Source organism: Mixophyes fleayi, chromosome 1 (genome assembly GCF_038048845.1).
Source record: "Mixophyes fleayi isolate aMixFle1 chromosome 1, aMixFle1.hap1, whole genome shotgun sequence".
NCBI classification, from domain to species: domain Eukaryota; kingdom Metazoa; phylum Chordata; class Amphibia; order Anura; family Limnodynastidae; genus Mixophyes; species Mixophyes fleayi.
Window position 1 is genome coordinate 233,652,486 of NC_134402.1, and position 27,299 is coordinate 233,679,784.

At 40.3% G+C, this 27,299-nt stretch overlaps 2 protein-coding genes across 2 annotated transcripts; one reads left to right on the plus strand and one right to left on the minus strand.

The window, feature by feature from the left end:
* Window positions 1–238: 238 nt before the first annotated feature.
* TSSK6 (testis specific serine kinase 6) lies at window positions 239–21,193 on the minus strand. The gene is made up of 3 exons (XM_075190876.1): window positions 21,007–21,193; window positions 19,107–19,753; window positions 239–531 (listed from the first exon to the last, which is right to left on the minus strand). The coding sequence occupies exons 2-3, from the start codon at window positions 19,671–19,673 to the stop codon at window positions 262–264; spliced, it is 837 nt and encodes a 278-aa protein (XP_075046977.1). The 5' UTR covers window positions 19,674–19,753; window positions 21,007–21,193; the 3' UTR covers window positions 239–261.
* A 487-nt stretch (window positions 21,194–21,680) lies between these two features.
* Window positions 21,681–26,527, plus strand: NDUFA13 (NADH:ubiquinone oxidoreductase subunit A13). The gene is made up of 5 exons (XM_075207768.1): window positions 21,681–21,816; window positions 22,622–22,700; window positions 23,575–23,646; window positions 25,033–25,102; window positions 26,351–26,527. Exons 1-5 carry the CDS (start codon window positions 21,723–21,725, stop codon window positions 26,468–26,470), a joined length of 435 nt encoding a protein of 144 aa, XP_075063869.1. The 5' UTR covers window positions 21,681–21,722; the 3' UTR covers window positions 26,471–26,527.
* Window positions 26,528–27,299: the final 772 nt, after the last annotated feature.

A 27,299-nucleotide genomic window follows, 5' to 3' on the forward strand; every position in this document is an offset into this window, starting at 1 on the left:
ATTTATATGGGGAAACTCACTCTAAAAAGAATGAGCTGAGTATAATCTATATCCAACTAATGCAATATATATTCATATAGAGTTAATATAGTAGTGTTAGAGCAACAATAGACTACTTACAACTACAAAGTATTTTAAAATAGTATGATCAGTGCTTCCATATGGTCATATCTGCTCCAAATTTTGTAAGGTGATCGGTAAAAAAATGCTAAAACCATAAAACAATGAACAACATGTCTTATTCTTCTTGTTTGGACGGCTTTATTTATCTCCTATCCAACCTTGCTTTAATACTGTGCAGAGGTCTGGTCGAGCATGAGGGTTGTAATGCAACATTTGTTTGATTAGGCTTTTGCATTTTTCATCCAAAGCCACAGATTCTGGAAATACCACCCCCATCTGCTGAAGCTTTAGCAGTGAACTGAGCTTGCAGTCACTGAATGGCATGAGACCAGTCACCATCACGTAAAGGATCACTCCCAAGCTCCAAATGTCATACTTCTTTGGATCATAAGGAATGCACTGCAGCACCTGCAAGAAATAGCTCTGCTTAGCACTGAAACTCAGGAGCAATATACAAAAAATGTGTTTATATACAGCACTTCATTATAAAAACTAGAACTGCCCTATTATTTGGCAGCCCTCATGAATGGTTTAACCCTTAGCTTAGTAGAGACAAGAAAAAGATGACACCTCCACAAGGTATATAGTGTGACTCCTCCTTCCTTGTATTTTTCTTGTCTCTTCAAGCTGCGTGACCTGAGCAGTTGATGCAATTTCTGGATCAATGCACGCATGCGGAACACTAGCTGGAGTCTAACTGAGAAACGTACAGCTTGCATCATTGAATCCTGGATACAGCTTGCAGTATGGATCTGGAACTTGCCCTGAAAAGTCTGTAAGACACCCGTTCTAGATAAGCCCCTACCCAGGGGTGTTTTTCATGGATATTAGAATATTAGATTACTAGTTTTGAGTGGTTCCCAGAAAATGTGGTTTTGTGAAATCGTGAACTCAGTCACCCTCAATGAAAATTATAGCAGCACGGTGGCTAAGTGGTTAACACTTCTGCCTTACAGCACTGGGGTCATGAGTTCAATTCCCGACCATGGCCTTATCTGTGTGGAGTTTGTATGTTCTCCCTGTGTTTGCGTGGGTTTCCTCCGGGTGCTCTGGTTTCCTCCCACACACCAAAAAACATACTGGTAGGTTAATTGGCTGCTAACAAAAAAAATTGACCCTAGTCTGTGTGTTTGTTTGTGCGTTAGGGAATATAGACTGTAAGCCCCATTGGGGCAGGGATTGATGTGGCTGAGCTCTCTGCGGAATTAGTGGCGCTATATAAATAAATGGTGATGATGATGAGGATTACGCAATTTACACTCATGGACAAACAAGTACCCACATCTCAGAGAAGTACCAGCTTCTAACACAATCTTTTTATCTTGGAACAACAGACAGGAGACCTTTGAACAGTTCTTGATCTGAGAAGGGCAGTGTTTCCCAAACCCAGTCCTCATGTCCTCCTAACAGTACAGGTCACTTTGGGTGGTGAAGTAACGGGAATCTGTTTTGTGCTAGAAAAGGGAGATAACAAAAATCACTGAGCTGTATAGGGCAGGCTGTGAAGGAATTGGGGTTTGAGTTAGTGCGGGCTGCAGAGGATCACTGCAGCAGATGCAGCTATGAATCAGACTCATCTGTGGCTACCTGCCAAACGGATTGAGAAGAAGTGATCGCTTTCACATGAGCAATGACAAATTATAATAAATATATAAATTATTATTTATGCTGCTTTGTGGGTCACTGTCTATAATGACAAACGGGATAGTGATAGCAGTGGGTGGGCAATGATCAGGGACAGATTGGCATGTGGATGATGGTTGGAGTGAGTGTTATGTGACAAAGGGAGATAAACTTAGGGATGCCAAGGTGTGGAATCAGTTCTGAGGGAGAAGATGAAGTGTGAAGTGGGACCTGGGATTCAAGGCAAAGGGGTAACTGGGTTGTCTAGGTAGAGGGAAAATTTAGTTGATGGAAAGGCACCACTGGGGTGGAGGGAGGTATAATGAGTTCTCTGGTTTTGTTTTCAAAAGAGGAATATGTCACTGCAGGGATGCCCGAGTAAACATGAGCCTGTACATCGCACAGCCTTTTTTAGAAACATCTTACAGAAGTGAACTATTGATCTGTAGCAGACTCACACAAGACAGTTCATAGAATGACAGGGGGTTGTTTTCAAGCATTAGGTATTTATTAGGTCAGTGGGAGCTGTGACAGAGAGGCAGGCCAATAGCACAAAGGGCAGTGTGGCCGACAGATGATAGATAGACGGAGTCAATGAGTTTGGCCAGGTCTATGAGAGGTACAAATGGCTGCTGGAGAAGGCTAGGGTCAATACAATTATTGGTATTGAATTGGATATAGATGGAGAAGTTCATAATCATGGGTCAATATGGACGCAATAGCAGGTGCATAAAACAAAGACAAGCCAGCCTCTATTTCAGCACTTTTGAATTGTTATTCATATCTTTATTTTTGAAGGACCATTAGCAGCCCACATGGAACAGGAGGTAAAAAAAAAAACATTTGGAAACTCCAAATGCCTTTCATGGCTACTAGAAATAAATACAGCAATATGTGAGACGGTTGGCCTTCCTTTCTGTAAACCTATTAAATGAAGCAATTTTTTTTTTTGTAAAATCTCAGAGATCTCACCATTTAGAAAATCAATGCATTTATATTCAGTCTCCTGGGCCTGCTGCTAAATTGTTTTCAAAGTGGATGTAATGTAAGTTATAAAAGACGCACATGAAAAAATAGCATCTTTTGATACATATGCAGAGCATCAGCAGCATATGTGCCACATTTATGACGTTCATCATCATCGTAATTACACCTCCCTTTATAGCACTGCAAAAGTTTTGCATCCTAACAGTTGTATATACTCATAACAGGTGGTATGCATCTACTGCATTTGCATGAACATGCCCTTACTGTATTTGGTCTATGTTACTCCATCCCTTCCCTCCCCACGTTCAGCCTCTCCAGTCATAAAGAGTTGCAAGTGTGAGATGCATTCTTTATGTGAGCATACAAAGAGGGAATTCACACAATTTACGCGACACAATCTGGAGTACTACTCGATATCAGGCCCTCCTGTCTATATTGATTGATATTGTATCAATATACAGTCTCTTGTGGCATTTATATGCAGGCTCATGTCTGCTGATTGATACCCTTTATATGCGGTCTTTTGTCTGTGTCTCTCTCTCTCTCATTATATATATATATATATATATATATATATATATATATATATATATATATATATATATATATATATATATATATATATTATGTATATATATATATATATACACATACACATACATACACACATACACACATACAGATACAGTTTTTACTTGCCCAAAGAGTGTCCTTTTTTCATTAACAACTGCACCCAATAATCCAAATTCAGAGAGATAATCAATACATTCATTTGTTAGACAGAAACTGTATACAATCAGCCCATCAGACATATATTAGATCAGTGTTGCTGGGCAGTATGCATCAATATTTGGGTTAAAAATGTTAATTCATAATGCATAATTAACTATTGTTTAATCTGTCTGGTCTTTCTTCCCCACCTGGGTACCCTCTGATATTGGAAAAGGAGATAGAAGTGGCCAGAGGGTGGCACTAGCTATGTCCATTGTGCTGACCATGCCCTTATGACACTGGTCACACCCCTTCTGGCAGCACCAGGCTCAAAATAAGCCTTTCATAATTATCACATCCAGGCCCATATGGTCTTTAATTTGGTTCTGTCAATCAGTGGTATCACTGTTCAGATTCAGCCTATAAGACTGACAAAGAGCACCAGGGAGTCTCTCAACTGGTAAGATACAGCATTAAGGGAAAGGGGAGTATCATTCTCAGAATAGAAATGGGCTGTGCCAACAACAGATTCAAGCTGCAAAGGTTGGGGTGCTCCTCTGCATACAGAAGTAACAGAGGGAGCATGGCTTTAAAACAAAAAGATACTGCATTTTCTACTTCCGTTGCAACACAAACATCTCAAGATCTTTTCAACCAGATGGTAGTGGTGTTCACAGCCTGATAAGGAGGCATTAAGAGCAAAAATACCATGATAGAGGTATCAATAATTTTATCAATTTGTCTGAGATCTCTTTCAGCTTTTCACATAGCAGGCAAGGAAAACAAGGCTTGGATTGTTTCAGTTGGCATAAGTTCTACCCAGGAGAATGGACATTACAAAAGGAGGTGATGCACCTCTCTTCACAAAGACTCCAGAGCATAGGGAATAAATGCTTGAAACTTCAAACTGAGGTATTTGTTCCCCCGTTTCTCTTATTGCATGCATGCTGGAGAAGATCAATATAGAAGCAGTAGAAGTAAAAGCTATTCTAGCCTCGCTGCTAGTGGTTTGCAGTAGCATAGAAGATGCTCCTAGAACAACCTAGACCTCTACCTCTGCACCAGATCGTCTGCATCAAGACCCTTTTAGTCATTTGATTCCATCTCTCCCTGATGGTATGGAGATTGAGTGGTGGCTGCTCAAAAATAAAACAATCTCTGACAAAGTAATTGAGGTATTATTACAAGCAAGAAATAAAAATCCAACTGCAGTGTACTACAGAGTTTGGGAGACATTCATATACTAGTGCAAACCCAGACTGATTAATCCTTTTGCTACTAGCACATCTCTGGTGCTGGATTTCCTTCAAGAGGTTATATAGAAGTGTTTGGCCCTTAGTACATAGGAGGTACAGATTTCGGTACCTAGTGTATTCTTGGACACAAGATTGAAGTCGGATGATCTGTTAAGAAGATCCTTTCAAGCAGCTAAAATGATTCATCCTTGCATTAAATATTTTGTGGCATAGTGGGATTTTAATTGTGTTTGGAGGCTCTAGTAAATGGCTCCCACTCAAGACACTATTCTTGCTTATGATACATGGAACGATTTTTTAACATAAACACAGATAAGGTAGTGATATAGGCAAATTCTACATTCTTGCCTAAGGTACAGTTGATTTTTCATATCAATCAAGAAAAGTTGCTTCTGCCCCTTTGTCCAAATCCTACTAATGAGACAGTATAATTACATACTATAGACTTGGTCAAAGCAATTTTGGTGTAACTCTCAAGAACAAAGGAATTCAGGAAAACAGAACATCTCTTTTGTACTTCACAAAGGTCCACAACAAAGGCAAGCCCCATCAATGTACTATTGCAAGGTAGATAAGAGAAGCAATTTCACAGGTTTAGAAGAAGAATGGAAGTTAGGTATCAAAGAAATTGAGGGTGCATTTCACAAGGGCAGTGGCAGCCTCCAGGGCACAAAGGGCTTAGGCTTCAGTAAATAAACTATGCAAAGCAGCAGGTTGGTAATATTTACATAGCTTGTCCAGGCATTACCTTCTGCATGTCATAGCTTCTAGCTTCGACTAACACTCAGTTGGGATGGAAAATTTGCCCAGCAGTTGATTAATAAAGTTTATATGCGGGGTGTGGCATGGCAGCCGAGATGGCTGGTCAGACTTTCTTAGAGCTGTAATCACGGCCACCACAAAACTCAACCTAAGTTAAATTTGCAGCAATATTCGACTCTGGAAGATTACAATCACCGACTGACGGATGCGCAGAGATTTCAGTGCGAAAACCGCTCATTCAGACCAGTGGAATTTTTACTCTTCAGTATGCCACATAGTGTTATTAATCCAGTACTCCTCTGGGATCCCATCCCAGACAGACCCTTCTCTTTTTAGACTGCACTTCTCCTGATTACATCGGAGGGGAGAGGAGTGAGACTGCCGGGAAGACTCGCGGACCAGGCACTTGTGCTAGAAGAGCTGTGCCCAGCGCCATTGCTCTGAGCCGGGAGTCATACACTTTGCCTGATACCTGTCTGCTTTACTCACACTGGGTTCACAGTCTGAACTGAATAGCTCTGAATGTAACCAGCTTTGTAGCTACTCTTACCTCTCAACAGGCTTTCCACTGCATAGAGTTTGCAGCTACCTACAACCTTGCCACTGCTTTGACCGAAAATAGAGGTGAAATCCTCAGTATGTGGCTCCCATCACCACGATCTGCCTCACTGATGCCCCTATTTTACAAACCCTGAGTCCTGTGACATACTATTGCAGGCCCTATCACTGCAGGTCATTCCTTCTTCAACCCTTCACTCATATAATTGACAATTTTGATCGTTATTTATTGCCATCTACAGGAGAGTATCCATTATTACAATACAATTTTAACTCATTGTCTCTACCAATTTACATCTTTTTACAATCCAAGATCTTCATCGTCATTAGTACTGATATATCTCCAAATATTACCATATCACTTGGAGCGCTGTGAGCAGACATGTTTGGCAACAGGTGCACAATGTGCCTATTCGCAATGTAACCAGGCCCGTCCTTCCAACCCTATATGTGGCCTCATGCTAATTACATTATTACCTGCGGATTGTTTTACTAAGGCTCAACATTGTTATTCCTCGAATACTCTTGTGTAAATACAAAATGGAAAAATGTGTTCATTCTAAACCACAATGTGTCAAAGTCGACAAAAAGAAGCCTGACACTAATGCTTTCTCCTCTGACAAACAAAACACAAATGAATCTTCTATGGACAAAGATCCCACATGCCTTTCTGAAAACCCTATCTCCTACTCAGATATTGTAAAAGCTATAAAAGAAACTATGGAGTCACTCCTTCAAGAGCAATCAAATAAATTTTACTCTGCAATTCACGAACTAAGAGAGCAAATTACACAAACTTCACAAAAGACACAGACGAATGAATGTCAAATCGGAGACCTTATCAGAAGGTCGCGCTTCTCTTATTACATCAGGTAACCAACTGTGGAATAAAGTAGATAATCTGGAAAATCGTTCCCGACGGAACAATTTACGTATTGTAGGCTTATCGGAAACACTAAAAGGTCCAGCGCTGCAACAATTTATATGTACCACATGGCCAAGCCTGGTAAATTTACCAGCAGACTGAGACCCATTGTTGTGGAAAGAGCCCATAGACTAGGCCCAACGAGGGATGATGTTTCTACCCGACCTAGGGCAGTGATTTTCAGATGTCTTAACTATGCTCAAAAAGCTTACAAGAGGGTGGACTCTGTGTATTGGGAGGGCAAAAGCCTTTACATCTTTTCAGGACGTCTCCGCAGAGGTTTGAAAAGCATGAAAAGACTCCAATCTAATCCAATTGAAACGGAAATTTGCCCTCATATATCCAGCCAGACTGCACTTATTCTCAGGGCAATACTTTTAAAGACTTTCTAACACCAGCAGATGCCCAACACTACTTACACGAGGAGCAAGCTGAATCAACGGATACGAACACTGCAAGTACTTCTACTAACTGATGTGAATCCCAGAACTTTACAGTACAACAGAAATTACACTGGCAATATTTACTTAACTCTTCATATCCTTAACCCTCTCACTTCCCCTTTCACTAACCCTACAATAACTCATATCATCTTTCATCCCCTCCCCTCTCCGCAACCTTCCCTTCCTTCTCACACATTTCATCAGGACTACTTCTTCCCCTTTCCTTTTTACACATTTACTCTACTAGATACAACCAAATATACAACATTGTAATATGTAGAGACAATTGACCTTCAATGGACATAGTATCACATATTTGACATGGTCTCCACAAGGTACAGAAATTACTTTTATTGAGTCAGTACCCATAATCTTTGATTGTAACTGTGACAGGATGGACCGCCTATGCCACCCTGTCTGTTATTGCTGGGGACCGGCTGGGCTTACTTTGCCACCGTTCCCTTTCATTATCCCAAACGCGCCCTCTCACCACAGAAGGACGGGTTCACAAGTGCTGCCACCATTGGACTCCTTTCCCGGCATCCAGTACCGGGTTTCTTCTGGATAACTGACGCTGCTAATGTACTCCGTTACTGGTGTACCTGGGCTGGTACTCCTGACCTCTTCCTATGGATCAGGGTTGCTGTGGATGGATCCCCACTGGCCTATCACACTGGCCAGAGCTGCTGGGTAACAGGCAGAGCGGTGGTACTGGATGCTGGGTCCAAACCTCAGAAACAGCCGGGAACGGATTCGATTTTGGGTATAATCTGTAGGTCACAGGATTTTCAGCATGGAAGATGTTTTCAAGCAGGTCTTGGAAGCAAGTGATGTTTATTTGCAGTCACACTGGTTGAAGGTACCAGTGCTCACGTCAGATGGAATCAGAAGAACAATTTTCAATAGAAGACAGTGCTTTTTATACACAGGCTATTTTTAGAATCAGGATGCAAGTTGTTTACCCAATCATGGATTTACATGCAATGCAAAGCTAACAAAATTTACACTTCTCTGTTATGTGCTAAAACTTAATGCTTGCATTATCTGAGATGCAGTCACTCCAGGCAGCGTCCCCCTGCTGGGTATACAGGCTAAACAGGTGTTTGTCACTTCACATAAAGACTTACTTAATGTTTCCTGCTATCAGCAAACAGACTTCCTCTAGCAATGTTACAAACCCAAACAATGACACTTGCATACAAAACACATCCCAATGTAACACAATAAGTGCATTTCAAAGTATACATTGGTGCCTGCACCTCTGATTGAAATACATTTCTACAATAAATTATTTCGACGTGATCCAGCCACAAATAAGCTATTTATAAGTGATCCAGTCACAGTAACACATTAACCTAGATACTAGTTCTGTTTTACAGTTTACAGTTAGTGTGATGATTATGTATTTTTGTTATTTTTCCTTAATATTCAGGTATGACAATGTATAGTGCATGTAACCTTGAATTTGTAATCTCAATGTGTGCTTTGCTAAACGACATGAGTCTGAACCTATGCAAGTATCAGTAATCTTTTGAAATTAGCCAGACCCAGGGACAGATAAGCATCTCTGAGGATTTTTTTTGTATGTAGAGGATATGTGGACCTGACCAGCAAAGCAGAACGAGCAGACGTTTGAACTCAGGCCCTGTGTACATTCCTGATCTCAGGACATCCCTAACTCACTTCCAAAGCCCTGTGACATTCTGGAAATCAATCTGCCCTGATTGATAGCTAACCTCCAAAAATGGGGATTAGAGCTATGTGGAGAAATGGTTAAAACCTTCTGTCTTAGACAATAACGTGTGCATTTTCTAAGAGGGGAAAGTGTGCCATCCTTCTCTTACTCGCCACACGCCACATCTTAACTAGTAAGTTAGTGATTCTGGTTTTGTTTCCTATTTTTATAAACTTATTCGTGCAACTTATCTTCTATGTTAACTGTTTTGTAATTAAGCCTTGGAAACATTTTTCAGATTAAAATAAATTTAATTTAGCACATTCTCCGTGATTCTTTGTGAATTTACGAAGCCAAGTGAGGCTCATGTTACATGTGTATGTGATTTAAGTGTCAAACATTAATAAGTGGTTTTGGTGAAAGCAAGGACGACATATTAAAACATTTGTGGTGGCAGAAAAGGTGTATTCATTGGTAAGTGACTAAGGTGACTCCAGTAACGGCCAGCTGTTCATATTGCTCTATCTGAGACAGGCTGGGCGTTCGTGACAGTTAGTATACCAACATTGAACATGTAATGGGGTCAGGTTCCTTAACTCCCCTGTTTTCACCTTGCCCATTATCACTGGTAATTCTATACTTGTTAGACGGATGTGACAACTCTGCCATAAGAATACCAGTTGATAACTAAACACACTTGGGTGGGTTGGATGAAAATTGGGGGACCATATTTGTTAATTGAGCTAAAGTTCTATAAACCCAGAAAAGAAGACTATATAAAACTAGAGATCATTATTTTTCTTTCTATTATTAGGTATTTGAGCCTTGTAATATAAAATTTTACGGTCCAGGTTTTACTATATATAACGTCCATGAGACTCTTAGGGTTGTTAGTCTTAAAATAGACATTTCACCTCAGCCTTGGTAAATCAAGACTGAGCTTTCATTGAACTACTATGAGTAAGGAGTATAACTCCTTTGTTTAATTTTTTACTTTTGCTTTTGTATTTCCAGTGTTCTTCCAGTGTGTTCCTACAAATATACACCCGATTTTACTACAGGTCTTGTGTTTGTACTTAGGGGTGGTGGTGTGGGAGTTGGATCCTACTTCAGTCAGTATATGATTTGAGGGGGGGTGGAAGAATGTGGCTCATACTCATGCTCCAGAGCACTATGACCAACGGGTTGTTCGGTCTTATGAATAAGTTAAAAATTTGTTTATGGAATGTGGGAGGTATCCACTCCCTGGTCTAAAGGAAAATGCTTTTTACCTTAAAGAAACCCAAAGTCAATGTCACCTTCCTACAAGAAACGCACCTAGTTGCTGCGAAACATGAAAAGCTTTAACTGATCATGGTGTGATTGGAGGTTGCCAGTGGTAACCCTAGGGGCTCCCACAAACAATGGAGATTCCCAACCTATCAAGCGAATTCACTACCCTTTAGGAATAGACTCATTGCCGCTTGGCATTAATTTCTTTATAATAATGAATTTCATCTGTCTGACCCTATTCTATTTTGGCAGACAGCCAAGGCGGTTATCCGAGAGGATATAATCTCATACGTCAGCAAATACTCTAAATCTCAATCTTAGCTTTTGATATACAAAATGACTTAACCGAAGCCTTCCAAGTTTGGAAGCGTAGCAATGCCCCCTCTGACAAATGCCTCTATGATCAAAAGAAATCCCAGTTTGATAATTTACTCATACAGATAGCAGACAGGAATTCCCACTATCGAAATTTCAATTTTATAGACATGGCAACAAAAATAGCTGCCTGCTTGCTAATTTGTTACAAGGCGAATGCCCCCCTACTAATATCCCTGCTCTTATAAACAAGGCTGGTGTTTTGTCTTCTGAGAGGAAAGAGATCCTTAATATCCTTCACAAATGCTATTAAAAACTATATAAACAAGACAATTTGAACACTGATAATAAGCGACTGTTCTGGGATAAAGTGTATCTCCCTAACATAACGGACCAACAGGCTGAATCACTATTAGCACCTATCAATCTGGAGGAAGTCACTTTCACACTTAAAGCATTAAAATCTTTTAAATCTCCTGGCCCAGATGGTCTAAGTGGAGAATTCTACAAGATATTGGCAAACATTGTGGCTGAACCCCTTACTAAATTTTTAATCATGTTCTTGCCAACCACACTTTTCCCCTCCATTTTAACTCTGCTACTCTTAAAGTTTTACCCAAACCAGACAGACCCCTAGATGAACCAGGCTTTTATAGACCGATATCTTTGTTGAATGTAGATTATAAAATACTAACCAAAATCATGGCAGAAAGGCTGAAGACAATCCTTCCCATGATTATCCATAAAGATCAAACGGGTTTTGTCTGGAGGAGAAATTCAGTCACAAATATTCCAAAAATATTAACTATTATTTCTCACTTGAACTCCTCTGGGGACCACAGCCCACATTTACTTTTATCACTAGATGCTGAAAAAGCTTTTGATCTGGTGACTTGGGATGATCTCTTTGAATCTCTTAGGTTTGGTTTCCCAGAGAATATTCTTACATTGCAGACTTTATACACCAACCCCCAAACTCATATAGTTTCTAATGGACATATATCTAACCCCTTTTTTTAGACAAGGAGGCATGCGTCAGGGATGCCCTTTGTTCCCTTTATTGTTTATATACACACTGTGTATGCCAAAACGTCTCCTCTTCAACATACAACTGCTGTACCTTACAGCAGTGGTTTCCAAACTGTGCGCTGCGGCTCCCTGGGGTGCCACGGCACTGTCACAGGGGTGCCGCGATCCCTAGCAAGAAAAAGAAGAGAAAAAAATACCCATCATCCAGCGCCGGATCCTCCTCCTCACTGACTGCCGGGCGTGACCTCATCAAGTCCGTCAGCCTCAGTGAGGAGCAGCAACAGAGAGGACGTCACGAAAAAAGGTGAGTGAAGGGGGGCACAGAGAGACACTGAAGGCGGACAGAGAGAGACACTGAAGGGGTACAGAGAGAGACGCTGAAGGGGGAAAGAGAGAGACGCTGAAGGGGGACAGAGAGAGACGCTGAAGGGGGACAGAGAGACGCTGAAGGGGGACAGAGAGACGCTGAAGGTGCACAGAGAGAGACACTGAAGGGGCACAGAGAGACACTGAAGGGGGACAGAGATACTGAAGGGGGACAGAGAGAGACACTGAAGGGGCACAGAGAGACACTGGAGAGGGACAGAGAGAGACACGCTGAAGGAGGGGGACAGAGAGAGACACGCTGAAGGAGGGGGACAGAGAGAGACACTGAAGGGGGACAGAGAGAGACACTGAAGGAGGACAGAGAGAGACACTGAAGGAGGACAGAGACGCTGAAGAGGCACAGAGACGCTGAAGGGGCACAGAGAGAGACACTGAAGGGGGACAGAGAGAGACACTGAAGGGGGACAGAGAGAGACACGCTGAAGGAGGGGGACAGAGAGAGACACGCTGAAGGAGGGGGACAGAGAGAGACGCTGAAGGGGGACAGAGAGATGGCGAAGAAGGGGACAGAGTAATATGGTGAAGGGGCGCAGTGATATGATGAAGGGGCACAATGTGATGGTGAATGGGCCTAAATACATCTTACGTCATTTTGACCCAACTACTTAAAAACGGGACTACCCGGTAATAATTTTGGCTATGGGGTGCCTTGGAAAAATTATGATGACCTTAAGGGTGCCTCGAACTGAGAAAGTTTGGGAACCACTGCCTTACAGGGACAGATGAATATTCCTGGTATCCTCCTTGAAGCCCATAATTGAGTCTTTAGAACTGAATGAAGCTGTAAGCTTATAGTGCAAATGAGCTATAATGCTCCAGTTCATTGTATTGCCTCAGTAAAAGAGCATGTATACACAAAAAAAGAAAAACAAAAAAACAAGGTGCATCTGTGCTCACTGGCGTCTTCCTGACGTGTTTTTCCGCCCCTTCAATGGGCGGTTTCATCAGAGGTAAGATCTCATTGATCCATACGTCTTTTGTAAACCATGCAACGGAGCTGGCAAAAGGTTACATGTTTACAGCGCTATACCCAATCATGTGATTATATGTATTGTTATTGGCCAGTTGCTCGATGTTGATAATAAACAATTTTACATATGACAAATAGCGATATTATGTTTCTCAAGCAATAGGCATATAAAACAAGAATTTGTAATACAGAAGTATATATAACAACTATGGTACTGTCAAAAATTAAGGGTAAATTAATTGGTAAACAATTGCATTGTAACCTGAATTGTAAACCCTTTCATTTATAATCTGTATAAATAAACTATAATGTATAAATTTGAAGGCAAATATAAACTGCATACATGGAGTAAAAACAAAAGATATAAAATCACATAAAATACAGATATAAAAATCATGTATTAGGTATAACAATTCCAATATTAATCAATGTATGTCTGTAAACTAAATAATTATAAATATAAAAATATAAAGATTTGCCAGCGCCGACACTTGTCTTTTCCCTTTCTCTACTAGGCAGAAACACTGTACTCAAATTGATTATCTTTCCCAAACTGGCCTACTCGCTGCAGATGCTCTCTGTCTGCCTCACCAGACTCGATAGAGTCTCCATAATTTTTTCAACGCACCCCTCCAAAAAATAATTACTGAGCAGTCCCATTTTATAAGTAGCTGGGTCAAAAAACGTAATAAGTATTTAGGTCAGGACAGAAATACTTATTTAGTTGTATGCAAAAATTAGAGATGGGCGGGCTCGGTTCCTAGAGATCCGAACCCACTCGAACTTCGCCTATCCGATTACTGAGCCGATCAGGCTCGGTACTCTCCCGCCCATTTGGAATCAAAATCGAGGCAAAACGTCATCGTGACGTAATCGTATTTCAGAGCTCGGTTCTCGCAAGATTTGAAAAGCATAAATACCCGCCTACACAGCAATCCATCGCCATTTGACAGAGGGAGAGAGCAGGGTTAGGTCACAGGCTGTATTAGAGCAGGGACAGAGCAATAATTGTACACCTTATTCTTTGTATTATTATTTCAATTCTAATCTATTCAATTCTATTATTATTACCAATTCTATTAGCATTTGTTAGAGCAGGAAGAGAGGAGGATAGAGGAGGCTTTTTTTTTTTTTCAATATTTTGCACTATAAGTGCTTTGGGGTTTCCCATATTCCCCAGTGTGAACACAAATTTTTCTGGCTGTCAAAAGTCATATTTATCAGCAGTATCTATAAAAATTTTCGCACTACAAGTGCTTTGGGCTCATTAAAATGGATTCAAAGCAGTCCACATATGAGCAGAATCAGCAAGCAGGTGCTGGCACCAGTCCTGATGGTAGTTTTCCCTGTACGTCATCTGGAAAAACCTATGTAAAAGTACATAGTCTTTTTAAATCAGGGAAAAAAACACCCCCCCCAAAAAAAATAAGTATACTTATAAGTATAAGTGTAGGGTGCAATCTACCCCCAAATAGGAAAGGGACTTGGAGCATTTCTATATCACGTAGTCTTGAAAGGCTGCTGTTTTGGCAATTTCTCAATAAGGGTAGGGTGTCATACACAGACTGACCCCAAACTGGCTTTGTCCATTTCAATTAATATTGTACAGTCTATAACGGCTGAATTTTTACTATTTTCTACAAGTGGAGGGGGGCCTAGAGAGACAGAAACCCAACTGCCTTTGTCAATTTCTTTAGATATTTAACTATAAGTGTAGTGTGTAATATACACCCAAAGACGATGGCTGCATTGCCAATATGCATAGATGGAGAGGAAGACAATCTGGTTTGTGTGTAGAATTAATGACGGCCTACCAGGAATCAAACTGTTTTTTTCATAATTATATAGCTTTACAATTACATTACTTATCCAAGAACCAGGTGGAGCACTAAATTCGGTTATTTTATGCCCAAAAACATTGATTTTTAAACAAAATTGCAAAACAAAACCAAACAAAACCAAAACCAAAACACACAAGGGCGGTTTCGCAAAACCAAAACCAAAACACCAAGGTAATCCAAATTCAAAACCAAAACCAAAACACGGGGGTCAGTGAGCATCTCTAGCAAAAATACACATAAATCCAAGGAAAAATAATATTTTTATATATTTTTTTCAATTATATTTCTGTCAAAGAATAATTTACAGCTAACTCACTCAGTGACCCTGCATCATCTCCACACTCAGTGACCCTGCATCATCTCCACACTCTGTGCCCCCCTGCGTCATCTCCACACACTGTGCCCCCTGCATCCACGCTCTCTGTGCTCCCTGCATCCACGCTCTCTGTGCCCCTGCATCCACACACTCTGTGCCCCCTGCATCCACACACTCTGTGCCCCCTGCATCCACTCACTGCCCCTCTGCATCCTTTCTGCACCTCTGCATCCACGCTCTGCCCCCTCTGCATCTTTGCTCTGCCCCCTCTGCATCCCGCAATGGCCAGGAAGAAAGAATTTTTTTTTTTACAAATCCGCGGCGCCCGGGGCCCAGCATCCTCCTCTCTCCTGCCTAAATGTCGGGCGTGATTACATCACGCCTGACATTCAGTGAGAAGGGAGGGGGATGCTGGGTCCCGGGCGCCGCCGGATTGGTAATTTTTTTTAGTTCGTTTTTTTCCCCCGTCTTCCTGTTCCCGGCACCCCTGTGACAGCGCTGCGGCACCACTGGGAGCCGCGGTGCACAGTTTGGGAAACTAGGAGCTAAGGGTTTGTTTTTATGTTTATAAAAGATGCTGATTTTAAGCAGGAGTTTTGGTGTGGAAATATGATTCGCTTTATAGATTGCATGCGGTATCTGCCCTCCTAAGTTTTGCCTAAACTACATATGTCTCCTGAACAAAGTGTGCCTCTAGATGCATAAAGGGTGGAAGGAGACAGGAGACTAGTTGAAGGTGAATTAGGTAGACATACAGATATGCATCTCTGTGTGGAACATTTGAGTAAAATTTTTCCCACAGGACTTGACATAAGTGAAACCCTTTAGAAAATGTAAAATTTTCATGTTTTATATTTTTCATAGTTAGATAGACATGTACTGGATATTGTTATAATTGACGAAGGTGCTATAGAAATTGACCCCTTTGCCCTCCTCACTTAGCCAGGTAGCTGAACTTGTGGGATTGAGAATGGCATGTGAGTTGGCAGAGGGTAAATCAATTGATATACATTGGTTTTCAGTATTTTCCTAGGATAGGGGGTGATGTTGAGATGACTGAGGAACTTTTATGACAATAGCAGTACATGACTAGAACACTCACATTACATGAAGGACTTGTGACAGTGACACAGTTACCAACTAAGGTAGCTGTTATTTAAGTTAAAGCTTACAGACATGACTGCACATGGCTTTAATAACAGGGCGGACATAGCTGTCAAGTGGGCAGCAGGTTGTAACATGACAACCGACAAATCAATGTTTTGTTTTCTGTTTTTAAATTGTAAACACACATGAATTAGTTAATATATGAGATTTGTGTTACCGGAGGAAAAAGTGGTCTGGAAGGTGAAGGGATGTGGTCAGGAGTCCTCTGGACTCTGGATAGATGGACAAGGTAGGCCTGTGGCTCCCAGAGTGTATATTCCAGGCCTAGCTGAAGCAGAACATGGTCTGACTCTGCTGGGTAAAGAAGGTATGTGCAAGTTGGTAAGAGCATACTGGTATGCATCAGACGTTTCTTCTCAAGCTGGTAGGAAGGCAATGTCCTGCCTTACTTGATTGAGAGAAAATGTCAGGAAGTCAATACCAATAGAGCCATCCCATACCCCTCCTACAGACGGACATTCTCCAGGTAAAACAAATCAACTTCATCCAATTGCCACCTTGCAGGATTCTCAAGTATGTACTGGTGTACTGATGTAATATATCTGGGTAAAGGTTTATTGAAATGTTTCTAATATTGCTGGGTCATATTCAAGATTTTTGTTAGTAGATATTGTAGCCCTAGAGTTATATAGAAGGTGATAGGGGTATTCATTTACTGGTAATAACTTTTAGAAGATGGGTATAATGTATAAACACTAATAGTAAGTTACATACTTTTGATCAGCCACAAACCAGTGGGAAAATAGAGTAAATGGTACTAGCTAGAATGAATTGAATAGAATGATGGTTGAAACTAGATTAGAGTGGCCGGAAGCTTTGGCCACGAGTCCTCCCCACTATCAGAATCCCTCCTATGCCACCTCTTAAACCTGTTACCTTTTAAAAATACTTTTGACTTTCCCTGAGAAGAGTTTATACTGGAGGGAATGTTAAAGAAGAGCAAATAGTGAGACAGCAACAAAGATGCTCAAAACACTGTCTCCTGATACGTTACACTAACTGTTATGATGTTGGACTTGGAGAGAATGTTGTGGACTGTAATTTCTTATGCTCAAGTTGCTTGACAGACAGGTACCAAGTGTTGATGACCAGCATCACGTCACTAGGAGTAGCAGAGACACACTTGTACCCATTCCATCCACTGCAGAGGAGTCACACCCCGAGAAGGTTCCAATTACACTTGTGAACCTGTTCCGGGAGACCCAAGATTCCAGTTAACAACACCAAGGACTTTGCAAAGACTGTTATCCAGCATGGAGCAGCAGTGTTTCCTGTTTTTCCCTGTCCAGTGTTTCTCTGATCTCATTCTCTTTTCAGGACAGTCAATTCTTTCAGTTGTGAACAAGTCTCGAGGGATGGTTCAGGTAGTGATTTTGAAAAGTTGGGGATGAAGGAGAAGTTGTTAGCACAATCGGTCCAGCCAAGTAATCTATTCAATTCAGGGGTAAAAGGAATATTTGTTAACCTTGGAGCTCTGAGACAGTGTGAGGAGCTATTGTCTGAGGAGTATTGTGTCCGTAAGTACTTTGACCCCATAGTTGAAGAGAGGTGCTTCCAGCGATGCCAGTCCAGTAATAATTCGGACTCGAGCGGGGATCCATGAGAATGATTATTATTCTTGGGTGTGTAAGGTTTTAGACCAAACTGAGTGCTAGGTGTGCTCTCATGTGCCTCAGAGATTATATTAAGTAGGACTAGTTCTCTTTCCACTAAATATTTCTGAGGTACCCGAATTATGGGGTGGGAGACCTGTAGGGGAAAGGTAACACAGCTAGGACCCTTAGTTTGAAGTCTCCCAGTATTTGGCAGGCCGATCACAGTTTCACGTACAAAGAAACTTGAGTATTGGGAGACTCGGAAGAAGAAACAGACAATAGCCCGCCCCACAAGTGTTGATAAAAAAAAAACGTTGATATTATTAGAGTGTATTTACTAACACAGGTTGAAGGAGATCATAAATGACATTGTTGACAGACATAGGATGATGTTATTGGTGAACATGTATTATTTAAATGTCATCTAAGCTAAAAGACATGCTTCGGACAGATGAACATATTAGGCATGAAGAACTGTAGTAGAATATTCTATATTGTCGTTACATATTTTATTGTACCCTGTATCCTTCTAGATAATGTATTACATATGTGGGTGAAGGGCATACAAAAGGTTAGCTCCGAGCTCCAAAGGTATATGTTCCATATCATCATCATCATCACCATTTATTTATATAGCGCCACTAATTCCGCAGCACTGTACAGAGAACTCACTCACATCAGTCCCTACACCATTGGAGCTTACAGTCTAAATTCCCTAACATACATACACACACACACAGACAGAGAGAGAGACTAGGGTCAATTTGATAGCAGCCAATTAACCTACCAGTATGTTTTTGGATTGTGGGAGGAAACCGGAGCACCCAGAGGAAACCCACGCAAACACAGGGAGAACATACAAACTCCGCACAGATAATGCCATGGTTGGGAATCAAACTTATGACCCCAGTGCTGTGAGGCAGAAGTGCTAACAACTAAGCCACCGTGCTGCCCCATGTAGTGTATTGTATGCAGTACATTTCTATTTTTAATGCACTCATGACCATAATGTATTATACGATTAATAACAGTTAACAAAGCCATAACTATACAAAATCGTATTGTTTTACTATGAGTGACACTTTTTATCTCAACTTAGAAAGCATTCAATGCTTGGACTAACTATGTACTTCCCAAATATCCAGACTCACCTCAGGTGATGCATATGCAGGAGAACCACAGTAAGTGGTACACAGATCTGTTTCATCAAAGCACTTTTTTCCAAAGCCGAAGTCTGTGATCTTGACACAGTGATCATTTGTAAGAAGCACATTTTCACATTTGAGATCCCTGTGAACCACATTGTGTTCATGGAGATAACTCATGCCACTTATCATTTGTTGGAAAAGACATTTGGCCTTTTCATCTGGCAACCTCCCTGTTTTCTGTATCAACTGCAGGAGATCTGTACGGCACAGTTCCATTACTATAAAGCGTAGTCCATTGTTTATCTCAATAAGCTCAAAAACGCTTATTACATGGGGATGGTGAACACCCCTCAAAATATCCAGCTCCCGAGGCAGGAATTTCCTTGAGAAATCTGCTGATGCCAGTCTGTGGTCCAGCACTTTAATGGCCACATTGCAGTGATATTTGCTGGATGTTGCCAATTTGACCTTTGAGTAGGCACCTTCTCCAATGGTAGATAATGCATTGTAACCCAAATCCCTTAAAAGAAGATTGACAGAGGACATGATGACAGGGAGAGACCGAAACATTGCAAGCCGAAGCCCCACACCCCAATGACTTGGAGCCTTAGTTTTTCTGTTCTTGCATGTTTCTGATGATGGCAATGTCTCTACCTAAGTAAAAAAAAAAAGGGAAGTAATTATAGATACAGTAGAACATTACCCCATTCACACATTCCTGCAAGTACAGAAATCAGAGAAAGTCCTGAGAGCCAAATAAAATCACTTGAAGTCAGATCACTTCACCATTTACAGCTTTGTTTTTAATTCAAGGTTTAAGGAAGACAAGATATTAAATGTAATACCCATTCTACCTTACAGAGGGAGAGTGGGTGGCTAAAGATTAAAATTTAATTCTCTTGTGTTTAACCCACTGATGTTATCACAAGATTATAGATCCAATTTAATTTTATCTAGAACTGTAGACAGGACCATCTTTTCCATTGGGCACAATGGGCAGCTGCCTGGGGGCCCCACAGGCAAGGCTCTTAATGAGAATAAATAATCCTGCAAAAGAAAAAAACCTGCAAAAAAAACCTACAAGGGTCACTGAGCAAGTGCATCTATCTATCTCTATCTCTATATATCTATATCTGTATCTATATACATCTATATACCTATATCTATATCTAGGGGCCCCGATGCACTGCTTTGCCTGGGGGCCCATAATGTTGTTAAGATGGCCCTGACTGTAGATGAAGGATCAATCTGTACAATTTTATTTTACCAACACAGACTGTTTCTCATTAGTTACTATAGCAATGTTGGTTGATGTCCCATGAAAGTCAGCATCTTGTTTTTCCAGACGTAAAAACGCTATTAAACAATTTTAGTAGCATTTTGCTTATGTTTCAAATATTAGAGCAAAAGGACCTAAAAAGCTAACAGCACTTCCAGAGCTAACCAAGTTATAGTGACAACTTCCTCTTTTAAAATGGAGTTTTGCATGGCTATTGTCGTGCTTGATCCGCACATTTATATTACGGTGTTTTTGGCATGATATAGGGATGAGAAAGGAGTGAACTGTCCATTGGTAATACTGGCACTATCTGTGCCCGTCACCCTGCTTTCGCCACAGAGGCTACCTACACTTTCCAGAAATAATATAATCTAATGTTTGGTATTTTACACTTTAATGTATATTGTTTATACATTAAAGTGTACGGTATAATGTATTTATTACAATATACAGTCAAACCCCAATTTATCACTTTCAAGGGATCCGGTAATATGGTGTAAAATCCAAACATGTGCAAATTGAGGCAAATACACAAGACAATTTACAAATGACCACAATGGCTTATGTTGTTAAAATGTTTGTTCTAGTATCTAGAGTGTCTCCACACCATGGACTTAATGAAACCTACCTCTCTAAAACCCTGGGATGTACCTCCAGGTGTTACCTCAGTTTCTAATATCCTCAGGTCCTCGTGGGTGTTTAGGCAACAGAAACAGCAGCACAGTTCAAAACTAGTTGTGTACAAGTAAAATAACAATGGTGTCAGAACATGTCTTTTATGAACTAAACAATGTATCTTTATTACATCGACAACATTCCACTCCCGCACAATTCTCAGGTTGTGACACACATGTGTGGGCTGTCACTCTCTGATTCTAGTGCAATTTATGTATATAGTAGTCACCGATAAGTCCTATGAGCATATAAAAAAAACAACTTGCAGGCCAAATTCATAAACAGGTCAGGTTACGCCAAAAGTCTGATATCTGTAATAATTTACAGTACAGGACACATTAATTGTACTTTCCGTTTGTTTTTTTTGCAAGACATGTTCCAAATAGTTTTGTAAAAACTGATGTCTGAGATCAATGCCAGTCACCATGCTCTAGATTACACTTTACAAAGAGAGTTTTTTTTATGCATTATTGATCCAGAGATTTCCCATCAAAACATGTGATCAGCGGAGTGTCTTACTGCTGAACGCTTATGGATGTGAGTATGTTTCAGTCCGTGCCACACAAAAGATGGCGTCTGCGCTCGGACGCCGGCGGCATCCTTTTGTTGACGTAACGTTAACGTAAGGTTTCTGACAGAGGCATCGGTTTGGCGTTGTGGGCAAGATGGCGGCGTCCAAGGTGAAGCAGGACATGCCCCCTCCTGGGGGATATGGTCCGGTGGATTATAAGAGGAACCTTCCCCGCCGGGGTTTCAGCGGTGGGTGACTGTGAATGGGCTCTAAGAGAAGAGATTGTCAGATTGTTCATTAAACACACTGATAGCATAAGGTGGTCAGTGCAGGCAAGAGACTGTACAATTTAGAGCCCACTTAGTAATGCATTGATGTCTTAAGAGCGCTGGACCCATTGAGAAAAGTTAGTGGTAAAATCTAGGAATTGTAGCTGTCGGTGCCTTACTCACAAATTGCATTGTACCATTTGGCTTGTTCCAGATGCTGTTCTGCTATACAAATCTAATCACACGAATACACATACAGCTTCAATGTATAGATGCACTTTTATAATGAACATGTGCCAAGTAAATTATGGGGTTTATTTTAACAACATTTGGCATGACAAGGTCCTAGTTTTTAATTATATGTCCCTGATTATTTTGACTTAAAAATGTTTTAACTGCTCATTCTGGGCTACATGTTTAGACTGCACAGTGCCATTTCTATTTCACATCTGTTTTTTATGTCCTATTTTAAATGTTTATGTTTGTGATATTCTGGTACCATGGCAACTTCATGGTACCATTTCTCTTAAACCCATTTCACAGTTCTGTCTCATCAAGTGAAACAATGTAACCTGCTTTTACTCAGTTTTAAAAAATAAATAAATTGAGTTTCAGTTCATATGTTACCAGGTTTTCTGTGATGCTGGCATACATATTAACTCTGCAATGGTTAGTAAATTATTCTAATAAATATTGTATAATTTCCCTTTAACAATAAACTGCAATACACTGGGTTGATGGTTTTGATCTTATAAGTGGTGTTTCTCATTTGTCTGTGTTACAGGTTACACTATGTTTGCTATGGGTATAGGAGTGATGTTGTTTGGCTATTGGAGCATTGGTCGATGGAACAGAGAGCGAAGGTATCTGCTACAAATTGAGACTGAGATCTTTAAGTTATGAAAGAAAAAGTGTTGTTTTCTGTTATGGCTGACTTCAGTTGTATCCTGGACTGGATATACAAAACAAAACTGCAAATTTGTCCAAACACTTAGGAGCTAGCAATTTTGTAACAAAAAATTAATGGGAAATACACAATTATTAGGGGTGGGTTTGCCCAACGCCTATTAGCAGTACCCTGCACATTAAAGCAAAATATTTTTACAGCATGTAGCAGCAGTACTTGACACAGTAATGACCAGAGTTTAGTAGCCATACCTGACACTCAACAGTGCTTGGCATGTATCCGCAATGCCAATCACATTTACACAGCATATGCCTGTAACACAGAAAAATTACCCACCTCTGGTGCCATCTAGTCATCCCACCTGTGATGTCTTCCGTGTTCAGCACACACCAGCTGTACTCATTCTTCCAGTGTCCTGCTTGAAGCTCTTGCAGCTACTAACGGACTGCTTTCAGTAGAGTGTGCCCCTTACTGGCTAGATCAGCACACTGGACTTTGGTACATAAATGGGATTTGCTAATAGTGGATGCCGGTACTTAAAGCAGAGCCATGGAAATCGCAGAGGTCTATTCTGCCCTGTGGTGACTTCCAGCTCTAAAAAATTGGCATGGCCACTGCAGACCCTTGTCAGTTGAGCTGCCAGCTCTCCAGGCTGTAGGAACTTGAGCCTAATGCAGGCTGGGGGTCACCATGGCATGGTTATGCAGATGTCCTGTCATTGTTATATCTTTGGCTTGAGAAGATGAAATTTTGGTGAAATTATATATAAAATGTACAAAATTCTGTATGGCTTTATTTCATTTTTTCACAAATTTGGATTTATTCATCAGGCGACTGTATATTGAAGATCTAGAGACCCGTGTGGCACTGCTTCCTCTCCTCCAGGCAGAATCGGATAGAAGGTAAGAACATTATACAAAAAAAAACCAGCATGTCTTCACAAATTTACTGATCCAGGTTTGTTCTTTTATGTACATTGAAATTGTGCATGTTTGTCTAGCTTATAGTTATTTGGTCTGTGCCTGTGCTGCAGTGTCATTTGGCTAAATTCTAACAAGCCTGATAAAGACACCAAGGACTTAAAATTAGTGTAGATAAAGGGAAAAGCACTGGTATTAGAAACCGTGTAATACCAAAAGGCTGTAAAGTATTAATCTCCTTTACATTTATATCACTACATATTATGCAACCTTAACAATGAATGAATGTGTGTTCATTCACTCCATTTCCTGCCCTAGTGGAGCTATATTCCCCAAAAGAACTGTAGGAAACCCAAGCAAATACAGAAAAACATGCAGACAGCATATGCAGAAGCCCAAAAAACTGCAAATTGTTATGATGTTTTGAGTAATCCATATTTTTTCCAAGCTCTCCAAAATGGTATCTACATATTCTAGGGAGGAATTCAATCAATTTTCTCCCCTGTTATTTAGTTATCGCACACAACCACTAACTTCACAGAGGAGGATATGATTTAAAATGTACATGATTTTAAACACCATGTTGCTGCACTGCGTCCTTGAAAGTCATTGAACGCACAGAGCATGGTAATGACGTCACCGGAGCACCCTGCTTACTTCCAGTGGCACAGAGGAGTGGTTGGTTGTATATGGGGTAAAAAGCATAAAGGAAAGAATTAATTACAAGGGGATGGTAGAGCAGGGTAGCACATGGGATTTTTTGTCTGCCCAGACATTTTTGGGAGGCAGCAAAAGGGGTTTTCCCTACAAAATAAGGTAATTGGCTTGCCATTCCTAAGTGACAGGCTATCCCTTGTTGTTTAGGTATGAAGTGCTATATTACAATGGCCAATATACATGTGTTTTTTGAAAGGATATTAAAACAAAAAAACATGCACTAAATTACTCTTGTTTAATCGTTCAGGTGTTGCACACACTTTACAATGCACTCCTTTGCTTCTGGGTCAGGTGATGACACCCACACATGACTTGTGTATTGTATGGCCTGGTTCTCCAAATGCAATCAAGTTTTTTTGGGGTACCATTAGCCCACGCACTACACAATCATTTGCCAAATTTACCACTCAAAAATCACACCGTGTAGGCACCTTGAACGTTTTGCCAATCTAGTCTGATTTAAATTATTTAAGTGCTCTCTCTGCAGTAAATTGATGTTCAGCTATTTAAATAAGTATTTTAAATGTTATAATGTAAAGTGATAATGATAATTTATACTGTTATATTTATAACTATCATAATGGAAAAATGAACATAATAGAAACGGCAGGTTACTTGTCAGGCTGCATTAACTGTCTTTCTTTTTAAAAGGATATTACGAGTTTTGAGAGAGAATTTAGAGCAAGAGGCCATTATAATGAAAGATGTCCCAGGCTGGAAGGTAAGACTCTGTAATTAGGTTTCTCAGTTATATGATTGTGATATATTGTGATGTTATAATAAAATTATTATATGTTACATGTAAAAATAAATATATTGGGAATATTTTTTTTCCTTTCAGTACTGTTATAAATAGCTATTATGTTTTTAGTATATTTTGTCCCATACTGGTGAGTATGACCACTGCTGCCACAACTTCTGTTTACCCACCATAAATACAGTGATGTTTACAAATACACTAATATTCATTGCTAGGTGCTACATTGTCCAGGTTTGGGTGTTTTCACTTTTAACCAAGTTTGCTTGTGAATAAGTGATAGCCAACAAAGATTATATTTTCTGTAGTTCTAATGGCTTGCTAAAATAATTGTAATTCTGCAAGTACAAGATAAGGCGGCATGAATCCTTTGCACCCCTCAACTACAGATCGGATACACTTTTGGGCAATACACTGTTAATGTGTCCTGCCCCCCCCCCCCCTACACACACACACACACACACACACACACACACTGTTAATGTGTCCTGCCCCCCCCCCCTACACACACACACACACACACACACACACACACACTGTTAATGTGTCCTGCCCCCCCCCCCCCCTACACACACACACACACACACACACACACACACACGGTTCCCAGTTATTTGCTATGCGTGGGAAAAAGGGAGGGCGGTTATATAAAAGGTTGGTCCAAAGTTCCTTTAAACAGTGTTAAGGAAATATAGAAGCAGCACAAAACAAATAATGTGAAAACTCCTAAATATTGTTTTCTTACCGTCCGTGAGTAGTAATATCGCTACTATCAGTATTGTTGCACTTGGATGTAAAGATCATCTCATAGACAATTGTTTTGTTTTCCAACTTGGAATTATTGGGGCATATTCAATTCCGATCCGCGGTAACGTGCATTACCGCGGAAAATGCGCAGTACTGTTGCTAATACGGTACCGCAATAACGCGGATTTTCGTACGCAGCCCTATGGGCTGCGAACGAAAATCCACATTATTGCAGTACCGCGGATTATGTTCGCGGCCGTTCCGGCGCGATCCTGCGGATCGGGATCGGAATTGAATATGCCCCTTAGTGTTATAAGTAATAATGCACACCATACTGTAACATAAGATTATTACATGTCATCTTAGAGTTCTATGATCTACAAACAAGTTGGCTGAATTGTGTCTTAGACCTTTCTTGTCATATTGATGAGGACTGTATTCTCATATGTAATGTTTATCTTGCAGGTTGGAGAATCTGTCTTTCACACTGAGCGCTGGGTCCCTCCCACAATAAATGAGCTTTACAACCTTCGTTCAAAGAAGGAATATGAGAAGGAAGCGTATGGTTTTCAGTGGTATGTTTGAACCACCGTATCGTGTCTCTGTGAACAACATAAAAATAAAACCCTCTCTGAACTTTGAGTCTTCTAACTTGTGTGACAACACTTTATGTATATTTTGCAAATAAATGGTCATAGTTTAAATCACCTAGTGTCAGTCTATCATGGGAAACTTTCAAATCCTTTCAATCAAAACTTGCAATAGACTGCAAGAGTTATTTACTTTACTTTTTTTATTTTTTAGTAAAAGCACACAATACATCTGAATGATACATTTGATGCTGCAGACGACATTAGACAAGTTGGAACATTAAGATATCTGCTTCCAGAGATAACTTAAGACATGCTAACCAGTAGATAGTGTGCTGTTTTTTTGTCCCTTCATTATAATTCTTACGTAAATATTTCCAGTGTGTTGACCTACATTTTACACAAGCCATGTAAACTATACTTTTTGAAGATTAGGTGTAGCTATAGTAGTTCTAAAAATATAAACAAGCTGATGTGCAGGTAATAGGGCAAATGAGACACTCTAAGCCATAGCAACCAGATGTCTCCATGTCTAGACTGTACTAGAAAAAATATTTTTTTTTCCTAGTACAGAAACTTATTTACAGTTGGCTGTCTTACCTATGTTGCTCATGAATGGTGTGGAAGAGTGCCAGGAATGATGTTGGAATAATGTGTGGCTAAAATTATAATTATAATGGTAAAATAAATGAAAAAATAGTGATATAATTTCTATATTATGTGAGGGTATTCCTACTGTGTAGTGTACATAAAGTGGGATGCGTGTGTGAGTAAACGGTGAAATGAGGAAAAAGATACAATGATTTAAATGAGGGAATGCAATG

What these genes read in the sequence shown, in the direction of transcription:
- TSSK6 (XM_075190876.1), bottom strand. Translation starts at nt 19,673, where the DNA reads ATGTTTCGGTCTCTCCCTGTCATCATGTCCTCTGTCAATCTTCTTTTA. An exon ending in CTGCATATGCATCACCTGAG is followed by an intron (nt 532 to 19,106) that starts GTGAGTCTGGAT and finishes TATTTCTTGCAG; the next exon opens with GTGCTGCAGTGCATTCCTTA.
- NDUFA13 (XM_075207768.1), top strand. Translation starts at nt 21,723, where the DNA reads ATGGCGGCGTCCAAGGTGAAGCAGGACATGCCCCCTCCTGGGGGATAT. An exon ending in CGATGGAACAGAGAGCGAAG is followed by an intron (nt 22,701 to 23,574) that starts GTATCTGCTACA and finishes TTTATTCATCAG; the next exon opens with GCGACTGTATATTGAAGATC. An exon ending in CAGGCAGAATCGGATAGAAG is followed by an intron (nt 23,647 to 25,032) that starts GTAAGAACATTA and finishes TCTTTTTAAAAG; the next exon opens with GATATTACGAGTTTTGAGAG.